The 19,215-nt window shown below is 36.0% G+C and overlaps 2 protein-coding genes across 3 annotated transcripts in view; one reads left to right on the top strand and one right to left on the bottom strand.

The window, feature by feature from the left end:
• LOC139147428 (CMP-N-acetylneuraminate-beta-galactosamide-alpha-2,3-sialyltransferase 2-like) overlaps positions 1 to 10,847 on the bottom strand; it is a 28,254-nt gene extending 17,407 nt beyond the window's left edge. Inside the window, exon 1 of the mRNA XM_070718535.1 lies at positions 10,674 to 10,847. The gene's annotated coding sequence lies outside the window, so the exon portion shown is untranslated. The remainder of the gene's footprint in view (positions 1 to 10,673) is intronic.
• The window catches only part of LOC139147427 (L-fucose kinase-like), a 35,885-nt gene continuing 24,121 nt past the window's right edge, over positions 7,452 to 19,215 (top strand). Inside the window, exons 1-3 of one of the 2 annotated variants that reach the window (XM_070718534.1) lie at positions 7,452 to 7,472; positions 14,646 to 14,755; positions 18,759 to 18,910. In XM_070718534.1, the coding sequence (XP_070574635.1) occupies positions 14,677 to 14,755; positions 18,759 to 18,910 (231 nt within the window). In that variant the 5' untranslated portion in view covers positions 7,452 to 7,472; positions 14,646 to 14,676. Of the gene's footprint in view, positions 7,473 to 10,807; positions 10,945 to 14,645; positions 14,756 to 18,758; positions 18,911 to 19,215 lie in introns of those variants that run through there. The other variant, XM_070718533.1, reaches the window with a different exon arrangement.

Below are 19,215 nucleotides of genomic sequence, written 5' to 3'. Positions count from 1 at the left end.
GTATGCAATTATGCAAATATTTATCACCAATTAACTCCTTGATTAGGGCATAGTTGTGTGGAGGGACTGCGATTAGGGTCTCTCTAACTTAATGTAATGTTTGCTACGGAAGACAGTCCCTAAACAATACACGTAGCAGCCTTTGATGTTATTTTTGTAACCCTAATGATGACCAGAAAAAAATTATGTATCAGTAGCTTCTCTCTCGTGTGCTAGCATCGCATTGAAATACTGATTACATGTAATGTCAGAAAGACAGATGTGAGTACTGTCAACTCACAGCTGACATTTCAATAAAATATTTCAAGCCATTATTTCTGGTAACGAAGAATATTGATGAAGTGCTTTTCCAACTGTCTACTGACACAATAACAGAAACCATTACAAAAGCGTCATTCTGTTTCAAGAGATATGTAGCAGAATTGTGTTGGAAACTACGGTGAAAAGAGGCTTTTCAAAAATCCGACAGAAAGTAAATTTAGTTGAAGATGTATTAGTTTTATTATGACTAAAAGTTATACCATACTGAGTGTATGACTATAATCCAACGTTGGCCATGAGCTGCCTGTCATATTATTATATAGGTTTCATGGAATAAAAAAGGTAACATTATTAAAGGTATACAGTCACCTGTAATCTAAATATGCCCATATATGGTCAAAGGGGCGTTCCTTGGTATTTAAAATGCCTATGTGAGGGCGCTGTTTTTAAAAAGCAGCCACCTGCTTAAAATCTGTGATTGGTAAGATTTTCTCTTTCCATGGTAACTGTAGCAAAATTGAAACAGGCGACAGTATACCTTTAATAGCTCAGATAATTCTGATACATGTACAAATGACAGAAGCTTCCAAACATTAATTTATACTGAGTGTCTATACCATCTGTTGCTGAATCTAGTTTTCACACTGAAGATTGTAGTACTATGAAGCAATGTTTTGAATGGATCAACGATTACCTGGAAATACTAGTAATCCATACTGACTGTCCTGTGCAGGAAAAAAAATACAATACTGAGTAGATTCTATCTCTCCTATTAAGCAACCCTTTGAGCGCCAAAGTCAATTTTTGTTGCCTTTATAAAACATACCCCAGTTAATTTTCAGATTTTCGCAAAAACTGTATGTAACCAATGAAATGTGATGTCCATTTGGTCCAAAGTTATCCAAAAAATACAAAAAATTCATAAAAATTTGTAAAATGTTGCACTAAAATTTTGATGGGAAAAATTACAGCACTCAAAGGGTTAAAATTGCAATTTCCACGTATTCAATTTATTCTCAATTTTAAGCTGAAAATGACTGATGTGTCCTTGTGTTTTGATCATGCCTCTCATAAGAAGGGTGGCCAACGCTTTGTTTTGTTCTCCCTAGAAAATTGTAAAATGCATAAAATTGGCAAAATGTGTCATTTAGAACTTTTTTGAACAATCTTACTTTGCTTTGAGTCCAGAGCAAAAGGCACAGTGTTGTCAGGGTAGATAGATTGGTAATGGGCAATACATCGCAGTAACACAGATACTGGTGACTCTGCTCAACTTAGCATAAAACATGAACAGGTGTTTCCGACTTTGAAAAAAATACTGGGATAATTTTGCAGCAGCAATACGTTTTATGTAGACTTAGTTCGAGTAAGTGGTTGTGTAAAATAAAGTCATTTAAGCAAGTTATAGCACATTAATGTTGTTTTTTTGTGGAAATGCTTTTGTGCGATAATCGCATTATGATACCTGTGCTACACAGTGTGAGGTGAACACAATGCCACGGGTAGTGCATTTGCATATGCATAGAGTGAACACGATTGTCAGTAACTTTCTCCAGGATTCTTGTAATAACTCCAGTACATCACAGTCAGAAAACTGCAGTCGTGATTATTCTACTGCATTGCATTCACCTCAGTCTCAGTTATTCACAGCTTATACCAAGTCTATGCATCTATCCACAGCCTGTATGAACGAGCACCAAATTAAACTTTAAACCAAAGTTGTGGTTTACTAATAAATAAAACCTCTGAGTCATAGAACTGTTTTATGTAAATTTTCAAAAAAGCGACCTAGCAGCCGATATACCGGTAGCTCCGCTGTGTTTATGTAAAGAATAACTATTTTTGACACATGTTGATGAAGAAGGTGGAAATCTTTGATAGCTCAATGCAGTGGCCAGAAAAAAATGGCTAAAATAAGCGGCAAAAATATGCAATTGAAGATTTCATCATACTTTTGAATGTATCACATAGGATCATCCCTAAGAACATGTCAACCAAAGCTATCTGATTAGTAATTTTTGAGAATTAATGTTTTGACCAAAAATGGCACCAATTGCCCCCAAAATAAAAATTGCAGATTTCATCATAATTTCAAAGATCAAATTTAGTTCATCTATAGAAACCTGTATACCAAATTTAAAAGCTGTCAGAAAAGTACTTTTCGAGAAATACATTTTTTTGACCAAAAATGGAAAAAATTGCCCCCAAAATTCAAAATTGCAGATTTCATCATTATCTCAATATTATATCATTTAGTTCATTAGAAATTCAATATATATTACTTATCTCATCTTTACAAACCTGTATACCAAATTTCAAAGCTATCAGACCAGTACTTTTTGAGAAACACATGTTTTGACCAAAAATGGCAAAAATTGCCCCAAAATTACAAAATTGCAGATTTCATCATAATTTCAAAAAATATCATTAAGTTCATCTGTAGAATCCTGTAAACCAAATTTCAAAGCTATCAGATGAGTAGTTTTGGAAATACACATTTTTTGACCAAAAATGGCAAAAGTTGCCCCAAATATACAAAATTACAGATTTCATCAGAAATTCAATACATATTACTAAGCTCATCTGTAGAAACCTGTATACCAAATTTCAAAGCTATCAGACCAGTACTTTTTGAGAAATACATTTTTTGACCAAAAATGGCAAAAATTGCCTTTAAAATGCAAATTTGCATATTTCTGCACAATTTAAACAAATCTGAAAAAGATCATCCGTAGGGACCTATGTACCAAATATCAAAGCTATCTGACCGGTACTTTTGAAGAAGAAGATTTTTAAAGATTTTTTTACCAAAAATGACAAAAATTGCCTTAAAAATACAAATATGCAAATTTCACCACAATTTGAACAAATCTGACTGAAGTCACCCTAAGCAAACTGCATATCAAATTTCAAAGCAATCGGACAAGCGATTTCAGAGAAGAAGATTTTTTTACCAAAAACACCAAAAAATGCCCCAAAAATACAATTATGCAAATTTCACCACAGTTTGAACAAACTTGAGTGAGGTCACTTCTATGAACCTCCATACCAAATTTCAAAGAAATCTGACTTGCGGTTTCAGAGAAGACCATCGTTGACGGACGGAGACGGACGGACGACGGACAGACGACGACGGACAATCAGCCTATCGGATAAGCTCCGCATCTCTGACAGCGGAGCTAAAAAGTGCACACAGTGAAAACCAGTGACAGAATGCATTACTTATTTGCTGTAGGTTAAAAAAAATACATTAGTGAAATATTTTGAGAATCCGAGAAACATTCTTTCTGTATCTGGGCATGAGTGGTTTGTTCAGGGAGCCTTGGGATACGCGACTTGGATCTTCCATTAACATTTTTACTGCCCTTTTAAAAACAAAAAGCTGTGATATTTATGTGTTTATCATGTTTCAACAACATGAGTGTGGGCTTGCAGACATTGTTGATGGACGCTGATGAAAATTTAAGGGGTATGTTCATTTCACGGTATAGAGCGTATCGATAGAATTATGTGCACACGGTTTCTCCACACGCGATATAAATATACTGGTCTGTAACAGCTGCAGAGCATGTAATGAGAGGTATCACTGTGAAATTCATTACACGTAAGGAACAGTTGTCATGGCAGTAACTGTTTTCAGAAAGTGCCATGGAATTATTAATTACTCACAAGGGGGTTAATATCTCTACTTTCAATCATGGATGGATGAATCTGCTATAATAAATATCATTGATGATGGCACCTGATGATGGTCCCCCTGTTTGACTGATGAATTAGTGACTTTACCTATTGAGAGGCTGTAATTTTTTCCCACCAAAGTTTTATTGCAACATTTTACCACTTTTTGTGATTTTTCCCCTAATTTTTTGGTAATTTTGGACCAAGTGGACCTCATTTTTCATTAGCTACAGTTTTTGATCAAAATTTTGCAAATTCTGAACAGAAATTCATTGGTTCTGTTTTATCAAGGTGACAGAAACTGACTTTGTTGCTCAAAGGGTTAAATACCAGTATGGATCCCAATATCATGTTTTATAGTAACAGTACTACTAACAGTACTGTACATGTATATTGAACGACATAAGACATCATATGATGTAAAAGTATTCATATATAAAATGTTTGGCACCGAGTCATTTAGCCATATCATAAACCTGCCATGATTAATTTTTTTTGAAATGGAACATGCACCTGACAATATTCCAGTTTCCTAAATTATGTAGTGCTCAGTTTCTGGGGCCAAGTTGTCGTGCGCTTTCCTGAAATTTTTGGAAATTTTGACTGTTTTCCTTGGGTTCGCTGATAATATATAATGGAAATAACAGACTTCGCTCGAGGAAAGCCAAATTAACGGGCTCGGCAAGCCTTGCCCGTTAATTTTTGGCTTCCTCTCACCTTTGCCCACAAAGAAACGTTAATGGTCAGCGCGTCGCCCGTTATTTCTATAATATTATACATTGTATAAAACCACAAAGTGGGAATCAAAATATTGTAAAGTCAATAGTAGCTTTCATTTTTCTTGCTAGCTTCCTGGTTTTACTGCCACCAGCTTGATTTTATCTCTATGTTGCAGAAGCTGGCTGTTAGCTATCATTTTTGTGGATTAAATATTACGATGGATGCAATGTGTTACAGACCCATAACATAGTCTAACTTAATCTAACTTAATCTAACCGAAGTCCCACCATATGACACACAGGTTTGGTATCGTATAACAAAATAGCCGACTTTTTATGAGGAGCATTTTATTATGTTACATATTGTGCATTTTTTATAAAACCTTTTTATCATCAGGTAATTGACCTTTTTTTATCATGCTTCTTTTATCTCATATTGCGTAAACAAAACGTATTCAACGATACTCTCTATTACAGTTCATTCTGGTATATTCAGCTTGTTTTATGCTGCTGACTTCATGAAGTGTTTTAAAGTGTCACAAGCCTCAGTTATTGACGTTGAATTATTAATGTTAATCACATTTTTCAAAATGAAATATGACCTAAATGTCCTTAAGATACGGTTCAGAGGATAACACTCAAGGTCAGTCACCAATTCTTACATTTTTTTCCTGACAAATGTTTTCATCACCAAAAAGCAGCAAAATTACCAAACTACACTGTGACTATAATTTTGGTATTTGTTTTACTCATATGAAATAAATCTTCATTTCCCAAACAGTTGTTCAATATAAGGAATTGCCGTCTGCGCCATATATTTTAGTACTGATGTATCAACTTTGGTTCACTAATGAGAGATTTGTAAAATTACAAAGCTCTTACATCACATTGAATATTAAAATAAGTCAAATAAAGGCATAAAATTAATTACAACTGACATTTTCAAACAGCAGTGATGGCTCTCTATTACTGTCACAGTAAACCACACCTACAATCATAAGGGTCTATGTCACAATGTAAGTCACTTATGAACAGTAATTGTCCTGTTTTACAGCCTATTGTATACTAGGTATCCAAATCTTATCAGAAAGAAACATTGGGCAAGACTGAAGTACTAGTATTATATTATAGTATAATGGACACTTAGAAATTTGTTTGAATTGTAAGTAACCCAGGGAGTCCACTAATACCATCACTTTTTAGGATCCCCACCCCCCACCCGGAAAATTCCTTTCAGTTTGAAACCAAAGATGTGTCCACTAAATCTTCAGTCGTTGAAAGGACAACACTTGTCACTTTTTATTTTCATCGAATTTATTTGCACTTTTCAAATTGAAGATCTGACAGATTATGCATTCATTGTTTGACAAAACAAGTACTGGTATCTTTTTTCATCGTGCTTTGCTAAAATACATTGGAATGCAAATATTAACTTTGCAGAGTCAATGCACAGCGTGCAGTGTGCAGTTTGTTGACAATTGAAATTTTAATTCAGACTAAAAATACAAATGTGAACAAAAATATTACCGGTCAATTTTACGGAAGAGCTGTGTTGATGAGCTGGTCACTTCCTCTGATGCAGATATTTACAGAATGGCAAATTGTATTTTTAAAACAAAGCACCTGAGTTGGAAAATATGAGAAAATGACTTGTAATGGAGCTTTATAGAATTACTATCATATAACATGTACATCAATGATAGCCACTACCAAATGACAGCATGAGCTAATTGGTGTGTCTGCACTGGACCATAAAAACAGATTCTACAACACTGGCAGCGTGTGATGGTATATGTGTCCAAGTATAGCCCTAAATTTGTACTACTGTTCCCCTGGCAGACTGAAATGGTCACCCTGGGGTCACATACATGTATTGCTCACTGCTGAGCAATGCCACAGGACAGACTTTATAGACACTTTTACACATGGTACCAGTAAGTGTCAATGAACTCAGATAAAAAGTTATTGAAGAATTCTCTGGAGTCTGACAGTATACCCATTGTTTCATCCAGGATGGCATCAACAGGGGGATCTTCCCTATTTACCGGAAAATTTAGGGGGATTCACCAGTTCATGTGTTCTACTTGGATCTCTAAGGTGTGACTGGTACCATTTCATTAGGGGGGCTGCTCCCCCCCCTTGACAAATCACTAGGGGGTGCCAACATGTCAACAGAGGGGGAATCCTCCCATTCCCCCCCCCTGTCTAGATGAAACACTGTACCTATGCTATGATATCCCATAATGTTAACTATCATTACTCAAGATCAGGTGTTCATTTGGTTCAGTATGCATTTACAGAGGGATACCATCACAGAAATTTCAACCCTGAACTAAACTGACCATGCACAGTAGGCGTGTCACTTCAGGGTGACCTACTGACTTCGAACATGAACAATAGCTGTCTAATCAATACTGTAATCTCTGTCTTTTCAGCATTTAGGGATTGGAATTTGCTGTCAAATTCTTGGGAGTTATCAACTTGGCAGGAGCTGATAAAGAACAATTAGCCAGGAATATATGTCTGATTTTGAACAAATAAGATTCTATCAATAACTGTCGTTTTTTTCTAAAACTAGGGTCCCTGGGTATGTCATGGTAAACTGCTCAATAAGCTGTGGTGCACATTTTTTGTCCCAAGGCTACAGCGGATGTGACCTCTACTGACCTTAACCCCCAACACACACATTGCATAATGCTAAAAGCATCAAAAAATAATAACTGTAGTCTTGGTATACCTCCTTACAGTTACCTAAGTTGTTGATGCCATTTCATAGTATGATGGGTAGATGGTAGATTGAAGGACCATATCCTAGTAAGTCTTTGAATCTAAAAATATTTGCCATTGAAATCTTATCAGATTAATAATCTTGTCCATGAGAGCTGTATGTATGTTTACTTGTATAAGGCATTTGAAGGGTTCCATTTACATGTAATTGCATGCTTTTAATGAGCTTTTGACAAAAATTTCATGCTTTCAGACAGGTTTGTGGCTTCTGGAAAATATGAACAAGACAGTACAGTCATTGTTGTTCACAAGAATTTCTGCACCGGCCTTGTCTACAATCTACCAAATTGAATTCAGGTTACAAGTCTTCAAGGTATATGTAATCACAAGCACTCCCTGGCTGGCAAACAGTTTATGTAAATAAGTCACTTGATACGGCAGACATAACATCAACAATGTGAAGTAAAGTGCTCTTGGCCAAAGCAAATCTTGAAAGTTCACTACAGGACAGCTTGTACAGTCTCAGAACTTTTAATGTGGAAATCCTCAATCCCTGGTTCTCTCATCAGTGTGTGTTTCATCAACCAATTACATTATATTTAGTTCTTTGTTCTGCTTTGAATGTTCAGAGATATAATTTTGAATGCAAGCGGCAAGCCTGTCTCTCTCACAACTTACTTGTTCCTTGAATGAATGTATACTGAACTTTGCACTTTGAACCTTTGTACTTCTAGATTGTTTTTCTACTCTGTCAAAATGGACAGAATTGCAAGAATTGCAATTTATAAACTATCATCACATGCGATATATCCTCCAATTACATGCAATACTCAGCTGTCTTTTTACCATACCAGAGCACATGGTGCAAGACTTGAAAACATGTAGGTGATGTACATGAGTCGTTTTGGCAATATTGCATTAACCTACACACAACTTAAGTACAAAATATGATTATTGCAGTGTACTTTACTTTCAACTTTTCACTCATGGAGCAAGGTTTTCGCATTTTCTCTTCATATGCACTGGGCAGAAGTTTAGGTGATATGACTCAGAGGCTGAAAGGTCATGTGAGGACACAAAGACACTGTGGTTGAGATTTAGTCTCATTCAGGCACAGACAGTGAAGCAGAAGCAGCATAGCATGGCATACATGAAATAGATGTCACTGAAACTCAGCTGTTTTTGGTTGGGCTGTGATGTAATCGCTATGAATTAATCCTGTTTCTAATATTTCAGCCTTTGGCAACCCAGCTGGCAGCAAGCAAGAATATAATCAGGGATGTAGAGAATTTTGGTTACAGGAAGCAAAAATAAAATTACAGGCGGTTACAAGTAGTGTATGAGCACATAAAGTTTATGCAAAATGTCCTGCTTTTTAACTAAAACTACATTTTCACAGTGGGCAAATTTTAGCTTGCAGTCGGTTGTTTTTGTCGGGCTGCTGGCTATTTTCTACATCTGATCCCTGCTAATTAAAAAATGAAATATTGAAAACTTAATACTTCTATTTCAATAAAATTTTCAGTTTTACTTCAATTATATTATATATCTACATATTTGGTTACATTAAAATGCAAGTCACTTGTAAATTATGCATTTATAACAAGAAAAATGTTCAACAGCTGGATGATGTAATACCCTGGGGATTTTCCAGGATACAATATTCAACAAATCGTTTTCATTTACAAGCATAATTTGTCATCATGCATGGAAAATTTATAATTGTCTTTTTTCAGCCCAACCGGACAAACTAGAGTTAACCTAACTTTGTTGTCCTTTAGTAAACCACTCTTTTAACCGTAAATATCCATTTTAACATTAAAAAAGGATTCATTTTGTATTTTACGTTGGTAAAGCAAGTAAATGTCTATGTTAAGTCTTACAAAGACTCCATTTTCTTTTAGTGCTGTTCATTGTAAAATAAACTTGCCATGTGAAAAAACCTTGCAATGGTTGAAGATCATATTTGCAAAAACAAGCAAAGCACCTCTGATCATGGAGGGAAAAAAGAAGATCAGAAATGATATTGAACCATTTTTCTCACTAAGGATAACTTGTGTGGTCTTACTCAATTTCTAAAGATACCTCGAATCCATGATAATGATGGACTGTCCAATTATAAACATTCAAGAAACGTTTTGCCTTGAGCATTGTCCTGTTTTCTGTTATTTCAATGCCATCCTCAATGTCACCTATTCAACCACTAAAACAAATCTCTGAGTCTGTTTTTTTTTTATTTTGTGCACAAATATTAGGAGTCAGCAAGCAATCAATGAAAATCACATTTGTGTTTCTCTAGGAATATTTAATATTGCATAATACTACTTTTCACTTCCCAGACCACCTTGGAACGGTATTATATAAGTGGATGCACACACGCAACTTGCAGACGTCTAGACATACAGGTCCACACTGCAAACTGATACTCAGGGAGTGGGATGTCAGGGATTGTATTGCACTGCCATTGTCACAACCATATCAAATAGGGGCGGGAGTTGTTCACTAACACAGCATCCCTGATCCTGAAGGATAATTTTATGGCACATCTCAAACTCGACTTTGGTAAATTTACGTTTCCCTAAACAATTATCTCACTCTATGTCTCCTCGGCGATATGATCCTTGCCGACGGCTTCCGAGGACACGTTGTGGCAATGCAAACAAGCACGGGCAACTCGGGTGATGCATGGTATCAACTTGGAGATCTACATACAAGGTAGTACACACGGAACACGAATATCTTTTTACATCCATGCCACGAAGTACAGAACCACATTTTGGCGCGTATCTTGCAAGTGCTGAAGGCACACTTTGAACGAGTTAAAACCCCCTTGAAATGATGGAAAAACAACCATTTATGGACTCTATTTCCACGTAGTCATTACATGCGGGTTATCAAGAAAAACGTTCAAATAACCCACCACTTCGTCTTCACTGAACACCATGTACCACCCATCTTCATGGACAGAAAATAACCATCGCAAAGAAGGATATCCGTGAAATTCTTGCTCACAATATTGCCAGGCAGATCAAATTGTGAACACCATACACCGATGGTACAATACACTGTTTAGTCTTCTTGAATAATGCATATTTCGGCGTGTGAAAACTCGCATTCACGATGCTGCGTATGTTATGTATTGTACGTAAACGGCCCTAGCGCCTTCGAGCACGGATTCATATGGATTGTCTACAATCGATCGTGTTCACTTTGTAAACATTCGATTCTAATGAAAGCCCGCACAGGTTTAATTTTGTCAATAAAGAAATCGTTTAGGGCATAACTTACCTCTTTAAGGCTTCGATGAAGTGAATAACTTAACGACTAAACGACGTGCATTGGCGCATCAGGCGACTGGTACGCATAGAAGTTGAATGTCCCCAACACTGTCACTTTCCGAGTTTGAACTCTTTTGCATATCTAACGCATGCAATCTCACAGTCTGACCTTTAACCCCGGAAGTCAGACTGTCTGCTACGAGGGCGAGCTGCGAGTTGCTGGATGCTTGGCGATGTTTTGATTGCTCTCCCTCAAAATTTGGTCCAGCAGTTGCTTTCAGGTTAGTTTCAAGATGTTTTACAAGCACGTATTCATTCATAATTAGGCGTTACACATATTTTGTTTTTGTGTCAAGCGCATCAAATTATTCAAAAGCTATGATACTATTAATGAATGAATTTCTCGATGACTGAACTGAAGGACACAAGGTCAGGGATCCCACTTTTGGTCACGTCGGTACAAATTGAAAACCACTGTGCACAACCTTCTGCAGTAGCTCTAGGGCCGACAAGTTGCTGTGTTGTATAACTTTTACCTGGCTGACATGCTAAGGGACTGGTCAGTTTCTTCGGCCTGGGGGGCCGGTGGATTATTTTTTGCCGACGTCAAAAAGTGGCTGACCCCCCCTATTCCAAATTTTGAAAACAGGGTGACCCCCCCTATTCCAAAATTTCGAAAACAGGGTGACCCCCCCCCCCCGGCACGCGACATAGGTAAAACAAAAGGTGGACATAAATTTTATATATATATATATATATATATATATATATATATATATATATATATATAATATATATATATATATATATTTTATATTTTATATATATATATATTTTAAATAGTCATTCTATGTTTTAATGAAATTGTTGACATGTCAGTTGTAAGATAGGAATTTCAAAGTGTCAATCTTAAAGTTTGAATACAGTACATTTTGAATGAGCTGTATTTTGAATGAGCTGTGAATGTATTTCACACTTTCTATGCTTAACCAGATGTCCTGAACTGTTGTACAGAAATGGATGTCAATCATTAATATCAAAGAGGAAAAAGCAGTGAATCAAAAACTTTGATGGGTGTTAAGACTTGCCAACCATCCAATTAAATCTCCTGAGGAGCCATAGAGAGCTTTTTTAGCCAAATCTGATGTGTACAGTGTCTGAGAGGACCTTTTCTTGTAACATTGAAACCATAAAAGCACAGCTAATAATGACAAAAACTGCCTTTTTTAACTGTTATTTTGTTCATAAAAAAGCATCTTTCTACAGAAAACCTGTGACACAAAGGAAAATAATTGCATCAATGAGAAGGAAAGATATCTTGTCATTTTTCTATCTCTAAAATAAGTCACTGTATCAAATATATATTGTGAAATATTTGTGCATGTTGCTTTCTCATACTGAATTCTCATAGAGAGAACAGAAAAGTATCAGGAATTTGTCATCCTTTTCATATGAAATGCAGATTCACTTTCACTTTGCAAAACATCAAGATATCTCTGATTTATTAAAGTATGGCGCCCGAAGGGCGCGCTGAAAAATATGAAACATCCTGATATCTCTGATATATATGCCTTGTATATTAAAGTCATGCACCTGAAGGGCATGCTGAAAAATGTCTGATATATTAAAGTAATGAGCTTGAAGAGCACGCTGAAAAATATTGAACATACAGATATCTCTGATGTATGTATGCTTGATATGTTAAAGTTGGGCGTGCTGAAAAATATGACTGATTATTAAAGTTACGCGCCCGAAGGGCGCGCCGAAAAATACAACTGAATGATGAAATTTGTGGCTGACACTAGCATTTTAGGCAATGATGAGCCTGTGTCAAAATTCAAAAACACACTGACCCCCCCTATTGGGCATTTCAAAAACATGGTGACCCCCCCTATCACCAAAGTCAAAAACAGGGTGACCCCCCCCATGAATCCACCGGCCCCCCCCCAGGCTGAAGAAACTGACCAGTCCCTAACATATATATTTAGCAACCTGGGTTGATTTCTGATGGTTTAATAGAAAATGTTTTTTTGAGGGCGCTGTGCAATTTCATACTCCCACTACGATCCTGTCATTCTTCAAATTCCTTTACCAAATATGCGTCATTCCGTTATCAATATATGAAATTCGACTTATTGAAGAAAGATATTTTGTCAACATGTTAAGCAAATTAACTCTCCTTGTTTTGAGCAAAGCTGTTTTTAAAATCTTGTTCATTCGGGGAGGGGCAGACAAAAAACTAACAAAAAGCCCCCATAGAGCACCTCCTCCCCCAAAGATGGGATTCAGGTAAGAAAGTAACACCACCAAAAAGTTGGATATTCATGAGTGACAGCAATCTTTTGCATTGTGGAAGATGTATTGCTGTGTCCAATTTTTCTACATGACTGATCATAACTTCTTAATATGGTTGAGAGCAATTATTATTCAGCAATGAGAAATTTATCAATGGTCTCTACCAGGGATATATCCAAGAAAGTTACGTGAATGTACGAGACAAAATGTGAAAATGTGAAGATTTATGAGGCACAAATTGAAATGTCATGGCACTTTATACTGGCAGTAAAATTAAAATAATCAATGTATGCTAAAATTTCCTACACATAGCAATTTTTAGAAGCAGGCGACAAAAGCAGAAAATTAAATTATGTAGTGATAAAGATCAACCAGCCGGAAAGTAAATTTGCACATGAGCTCCTTAACACAGCATTGCATGGACACTAGTTTTTGTATAATTCTCCCTTCTGTTACTTTGATATAAGAGGTACCATATCAGGTTTACATAGGTTAAAAGGTAAAACCACATTGAATTCTTCACAATATAATTCAATCACTTTGGTTTGATCCTGATCACAATAATCAACAAAACTTAATTTCTGAACACTTTAGAGAAATGAAGGAACAAAAAAAACCGGGCCTATTGTGTCGATTCTAGTGTAGATACTATGCAAATTATGCAATTTCCACTGATGAGGACTAATGTGCAAAAGATTACCAGTGGTAACATCTGCTTTCACCAAGCTATGTTCATTCAGCTCAGGCAGGGATTATTGATCTTCCTCAACACGCTGGGCAGACTAGTGTCTAGTTTTAGATAGATGTCAGTCTGTGCATGCCGATAGTAAAAGATTTGCTGTAAGAAAAATGTATTTATTTCATCCCTTGTAGTACATGTACATGTAAGGTAAGTTGTATATCTAACATCGCGTGCCTCAATGGTAACTTGTTGATAATTTTGCAGGCCGCATAGTCATCATGTGACTGAAAATAATCTGGAACTATTTACACCTTGACAACTTGGGGATTTAAAAATGATAAAATTACATGTTTTACACAGGAAATACAGTTTTTACAAAATTATGCAAAAAATCGATAAACCACACAACAGTGATTTAAACATATCAATGTACTGTTCTATAATGATAATCATTCTATTTTTTCAACAGATTTTGTCTAACATGGAAACAAAGCATATAATTGTCATTTGCGTGTAAACCCAAAAATTTGTGAGGGATATCATGTAAGAGAGGCATATAATAAAAACATTATAGCCCCAAAACTGGGACTATGTACCCTCGAGGCAGGAGACCATTTGCCCAATGTAAGAAGGGCAAATGGTCACCTACCCTAGGGCACATAGTCCCATGTTTGGGCTATGATATATAATGTCAGAGCTTGGTAAAATCATTCTGGTACATATAACTCTCCCTGTTCACAGCCCTTTACCACCACCATGGTTTAGCCAAACCCATTGCTGTCAATGGTGATTGCATGTTGACCTGTTTACACAACAATGGGGTGAACATAGATGAAATTGTTGATCATGTGGATGTGTTGAATGTTATGATTTGCAGCTTGTCAGAATTTAAACACGGTAAATCGACTTTTCAATGATTCCACACCTTATCACACTAATCTTTCCTCCATTGTTGGTGAAAAGAGTTTATCAATCTCTTATCCCATGACTGTACCTCTATTTCAGATTGAACTACCGGTAGTGTTATCTGGACAAGATGTCTTCTGACAGTGTGAAGTGGACAGCGCTTGTTCTGACTTGTCAAACCAAGACAGCAGCATATGCCTATCAGAAAGGTAAGATTCCTCTAACAGGAGAGATCCAACATTGGTTAGAAATTTAGGAAAAATTAGAAATGCCATTTTGGACTTTGTTTAAGGTAGTATGCACCTCAAAAGTGAAAATTTAAACTTTGGCTCAAACTTTCTCAGGGAATCTTTCAACCATTCTCTTTCAAAATACAATTTTACAATATATAATATCTATTGTTATTCCTCATGACATCAAATCAAATATCAAAGGTATCAGACAATTTCAAATTTTCCTATCACAAATAAAGAAGAGAAATATGTAAATTCTACATTGCTAATTGCATGAAGTCTTGAGTGAAGTCAAAATGAGGCCATCGCAAGAGACTCATCAACAACCATGAACTGATTTTAAAAATTTAGGGACAGTTTCAGATTGTAACATAAGTTCAAGAAACGAAATTCCTGCATTTACATCAAAACCCCTCCCCCTCCCCCTAAATGAAAATTCAAAAGTGTGAAATATTGATGTCTGCCTTTGAGTACAATGCAGCATTTTGCTATAACTACTGAAGAATATGTATCCACTGACCTCAGTATATCGTTGAGCGTCGATCAAATTTGAGTACTAACCATAGAATGACACAAACGAGTTGGAAACAGTTACAGCAAACTCTGCCGGTACAAGTGTGCAGTTTTTGTTTATTTTTACTCACAACGTAAAGAGAACTTGTAATCACATAATAAATGTGTGAAAGTGAAGTTCACTAACTGAATGGAGGTCAAACCCCCTCCGCAATAAATGAACAAATTTCGCCTTTTGAATTTATGAGACAATTTGAGATGGTCCCTTAGACGGGCAGTGCTGATGAATGTTTGACAGATGACATGACAGCTGACAACTGTCCATTTTATGACCTCCATACTAATGACAGTTAAAACTGGAAAAAAAGAAGTGACATTTTTGACCAAAGATTTAGATTATCATTCAAAATTTGCTAATATTATGAATTTCAAAACAGTTCATTGCTCTCACCATTATTTCATTGGAAAATTTAGTGTTAGTCTTCATTTTTTAAAATCATCTCATACATGTATAGTCTTATGGCAGTTTTTCAGAAAATTTATTGAATTTGTACATTTTCAAATAGATTGATTCAGGAATCCTGTACAGTTTTGCAAATTTGTATTTGAAATGTATCATAATTAATGTAGATATGCCCCTGCTATCTGGCTGTTATAATTCTCTGTTCAATGTGGCAAAAAGGTGTTAGTTCTTGCCTTGTCATAGCGAAAAAGCAAAGGAAATTTTCAAATAATTATTTAGACATAAGGGTGTAACACACATGAAGATCTATGGCGTGTACAACACACGTTTTGCACTAGAAGCTTAACACAAATCAGTATAAGAGATTGATACAGAGACATGTGTGGAATCTGCACCACATGGTCTGTCACTATACAGGGAGTACAGGATCAAATCACCATCTGTTGATGTTTAATCGTTTTGTTCAATATTGTTTCATGTGAGGTATTATTTTTTTTAAATCCTGAATACTAAGACACGTGCATGTACGAATGTATAACTGTGCCTGTGTGACATTTCTGGTATTTTGAATTCACAACTTGCCTCATTCTGAATGCCCTGTATTTTGAGGTCCAGGACCTGTTATGTATGACTGGCTCAATCTGAATGTAAGTGGATTCCATGAAGTGAATCAAAAAATGCGAATTTTGAAATTGAAAGTAGAATGTTGGTAATCTGTACTCACTAACTCTTGTTAACTGAACTATAGGGAGTGTATGTGCATTTGAAAATTTATTCAGTACAGCTTGTTGCAGATTAAACTCTCAGCTTCCTGGTATTTTACTCCCTAGAATGAGTTGATCAGCTCCATCGTATGTAAGTCACCTTCAGAGTATGTTTGGCTCAAAATTTAAAATGGTCATGAAACACCTGGTGTAACTTTGACCATTTACATTAAAAAAAATCATTTGGCAATTTTACTGAATTTAATCATGTTGTATGTATAGTTGCAATTTTAATTTAATCATGAATTTTTGATATTAATAAGAGTGTGTGAAATATTGTACAAAGAGAGAATGCATATACCGGAACTTTAATCGACAAAAAAGATGAAATCGGAATATTTACTTAATTAGCTGATGTCTGTGATCAGAGCTTGAGTTGATGTTCCTCTGAAATATCTTCAGTCAAGAGAATAAAAATAGAACTTTTGCAGCAGGATCCAGCAAATGCACAAATTAAGATATGCCATGGTTACTTGACTATAATTTTTATATCAAACATAAAAAAAAATGGTCCTTCTAGTGTTAAAACAAAGTTTGTGAAACAAGTTGGTTGAGCCAAATGTGGATACTCAAAACTTTCAGAGATTTATCACTTAATTTGCAAGGCACTTACTGTAAGTTTGTGTCTATCCGTACTTCCGACTGTTTTCACATTTACTCGATTATTTCCTGACAAAAACAAGACTACCATCTCTTGTGAAACAAGGTTTGCTGCACAACATTGGCAGCAGAAGGTATCATGCGATGTCAGTATTAAAAATAGCAACATACTTGTAAATTTGGTGGTATGACATTTTGCTAGATTGTCAATACACCATCATACCTATTGGCACTAACTTGGCACCCTTTTTTGCTGGCTTACTTTTTCACCAATGTGAAGCCAAGTCCTCCAATCTCCGCATAATTCTGGGATAAAAAACACACAAAAAATGTTTATCAACATGCACTGATATCTTGATGATCTGTTTAGCATGGATAATCCAATGGTATATCAAATTCCTTACATTATGTTTTATCCTGGCGAGTTGAAGATTGTGAAAACAATGGAGAGGGCAAACGCAGCTTCAAAGCTGGATGTGTTTTTCCATATTGATACAAACGGGCTACACACTGAGTTATATGTCAAGAAGTATGATTTTGAATTTGAATATATAAGTAATCCTTACTTGAGCAATACTGCCTCAGTGCCGATGCATGATGGGAAGGCCTCTCAGCTTTAGAGATACTTACTGTAAGGCTTGTGATTCATATAATGACTTCCAACTGAAAGACAGGAATACTCGGAAAATAATGCTATGGTAGATACAGAGATGTTGAAGCAAACTACAACTCTTCTCTCGCTCAAATGATGAGTGACATCATACCTGGCTTTGACTTGATGATGCAATTCATCGGCTTTATCTGTAGTTAAGTACCACTTCTGACTTTGACAAATTTGGACTAATCCTGACGGCGGTGGTATGCTGGCAGGGTACAATAGCCCATTTGGACAGCTGTTACCACCACTTAATTACTTTAATTGGTTCAGGATGGTGTGTCTGAATATTGTAAATTATATTATAGCTTTGTCAATACCAATATGATGTCATTATACCTGCAGATTATTCCGGATAATGTATCCGATTATCCAGCATTGTGGCCCAGATGTTTTCTGCATCTACGAATTCACCGGCATCACCAAGACTATAAAATAATAGCAATAATATACCCACTCCCTGTTCCATACTGGACTCAAGAAAACTTTGCACGACATAATATATTCGGCTTCGCCTCGTGCATCATGTCGTGCAAAGTAAGCTTTCGTCCATCATGGGCTGGGAGGGCTCCGGTACATTATTGCTTAATTATACATGTCTTGTGGACCTGATATATATTTTAATGTAATTGAATGCAAATTTATTGGAACAATATGTCATATTCACATAACACAAAAAAACTTATAGACAGAGCATGCGAGTCAGATGTCCAATGGCATTCCTGATGACTGAGTTTTAGTCTGAGACATAGAGTGCTCGTCAAGATTACGTTGTTTGCAAGATGTACGCTTTGTATGTCAACATATAATGAGGAGAAGAAAAAGAAAATTTTCTTGCTTTCTGAAATCAAAATCAATCAATCTGAATATTATTGAAAGTCAAAGCTATTGTCCCTTTCAATCAGATAGCCCTATTTTATGTTTGAAAAGTAAACGAAAGTCATATGTGAAGGAGTTTATTTATTCTCACCATCTTTTTCACAGAGCTTGACATTCTCCAGAGGAAAGGATTCATAGATGAAGACGTCTTGATATTGACAGTGGAAGACCCCAAGGCGACCATCGGCAGTGGTGGCGCCACACTGAATGCGTTGCTGGTCGTAGCTGAACACCTCAGTGCTCAACAGGGATATACGGTACGTCACCTCAACTTTGTCCGGAAAGTGTTACAATGCCTTGTTGAACAATTTCTTTTGTAGAGATAGACAATTTGACCACCTTGTTTGTGAAATTGTCATTTGTATGCATGTGAGGCAAGGTTTAGAAATTAATCTTTACATCAATCACATATATGTTTCATTTAAAATTCAAAATCATGAAACTGACCTTTTTTGTAATGTGTCAAACAGATTATTTTGATGCCAATGGTCAATATTTAACCCTGAAATTATATAAATGGATTGCTTGAAATTGAGGAGAAAAGTATCATTTCAGGTTGTGA

The sequence above is a fragment of the Ptychodera flava genome, chromosome 13 (genome assembly GCF_041260155.1).
Source record: "Ptychodera flava strain L36383 chromosome 13, AS_Pfla_20210202, whole genome shotgun sequence".
NCBI lineage: Eukaryota > Metazoa > Hemichordata > Enteropneusta > Ptychoderidae > Ptychodera > Ptychodera flava.
This window is presented reverse-complemented; position numbering and strand designations above follow the sequence as displayed.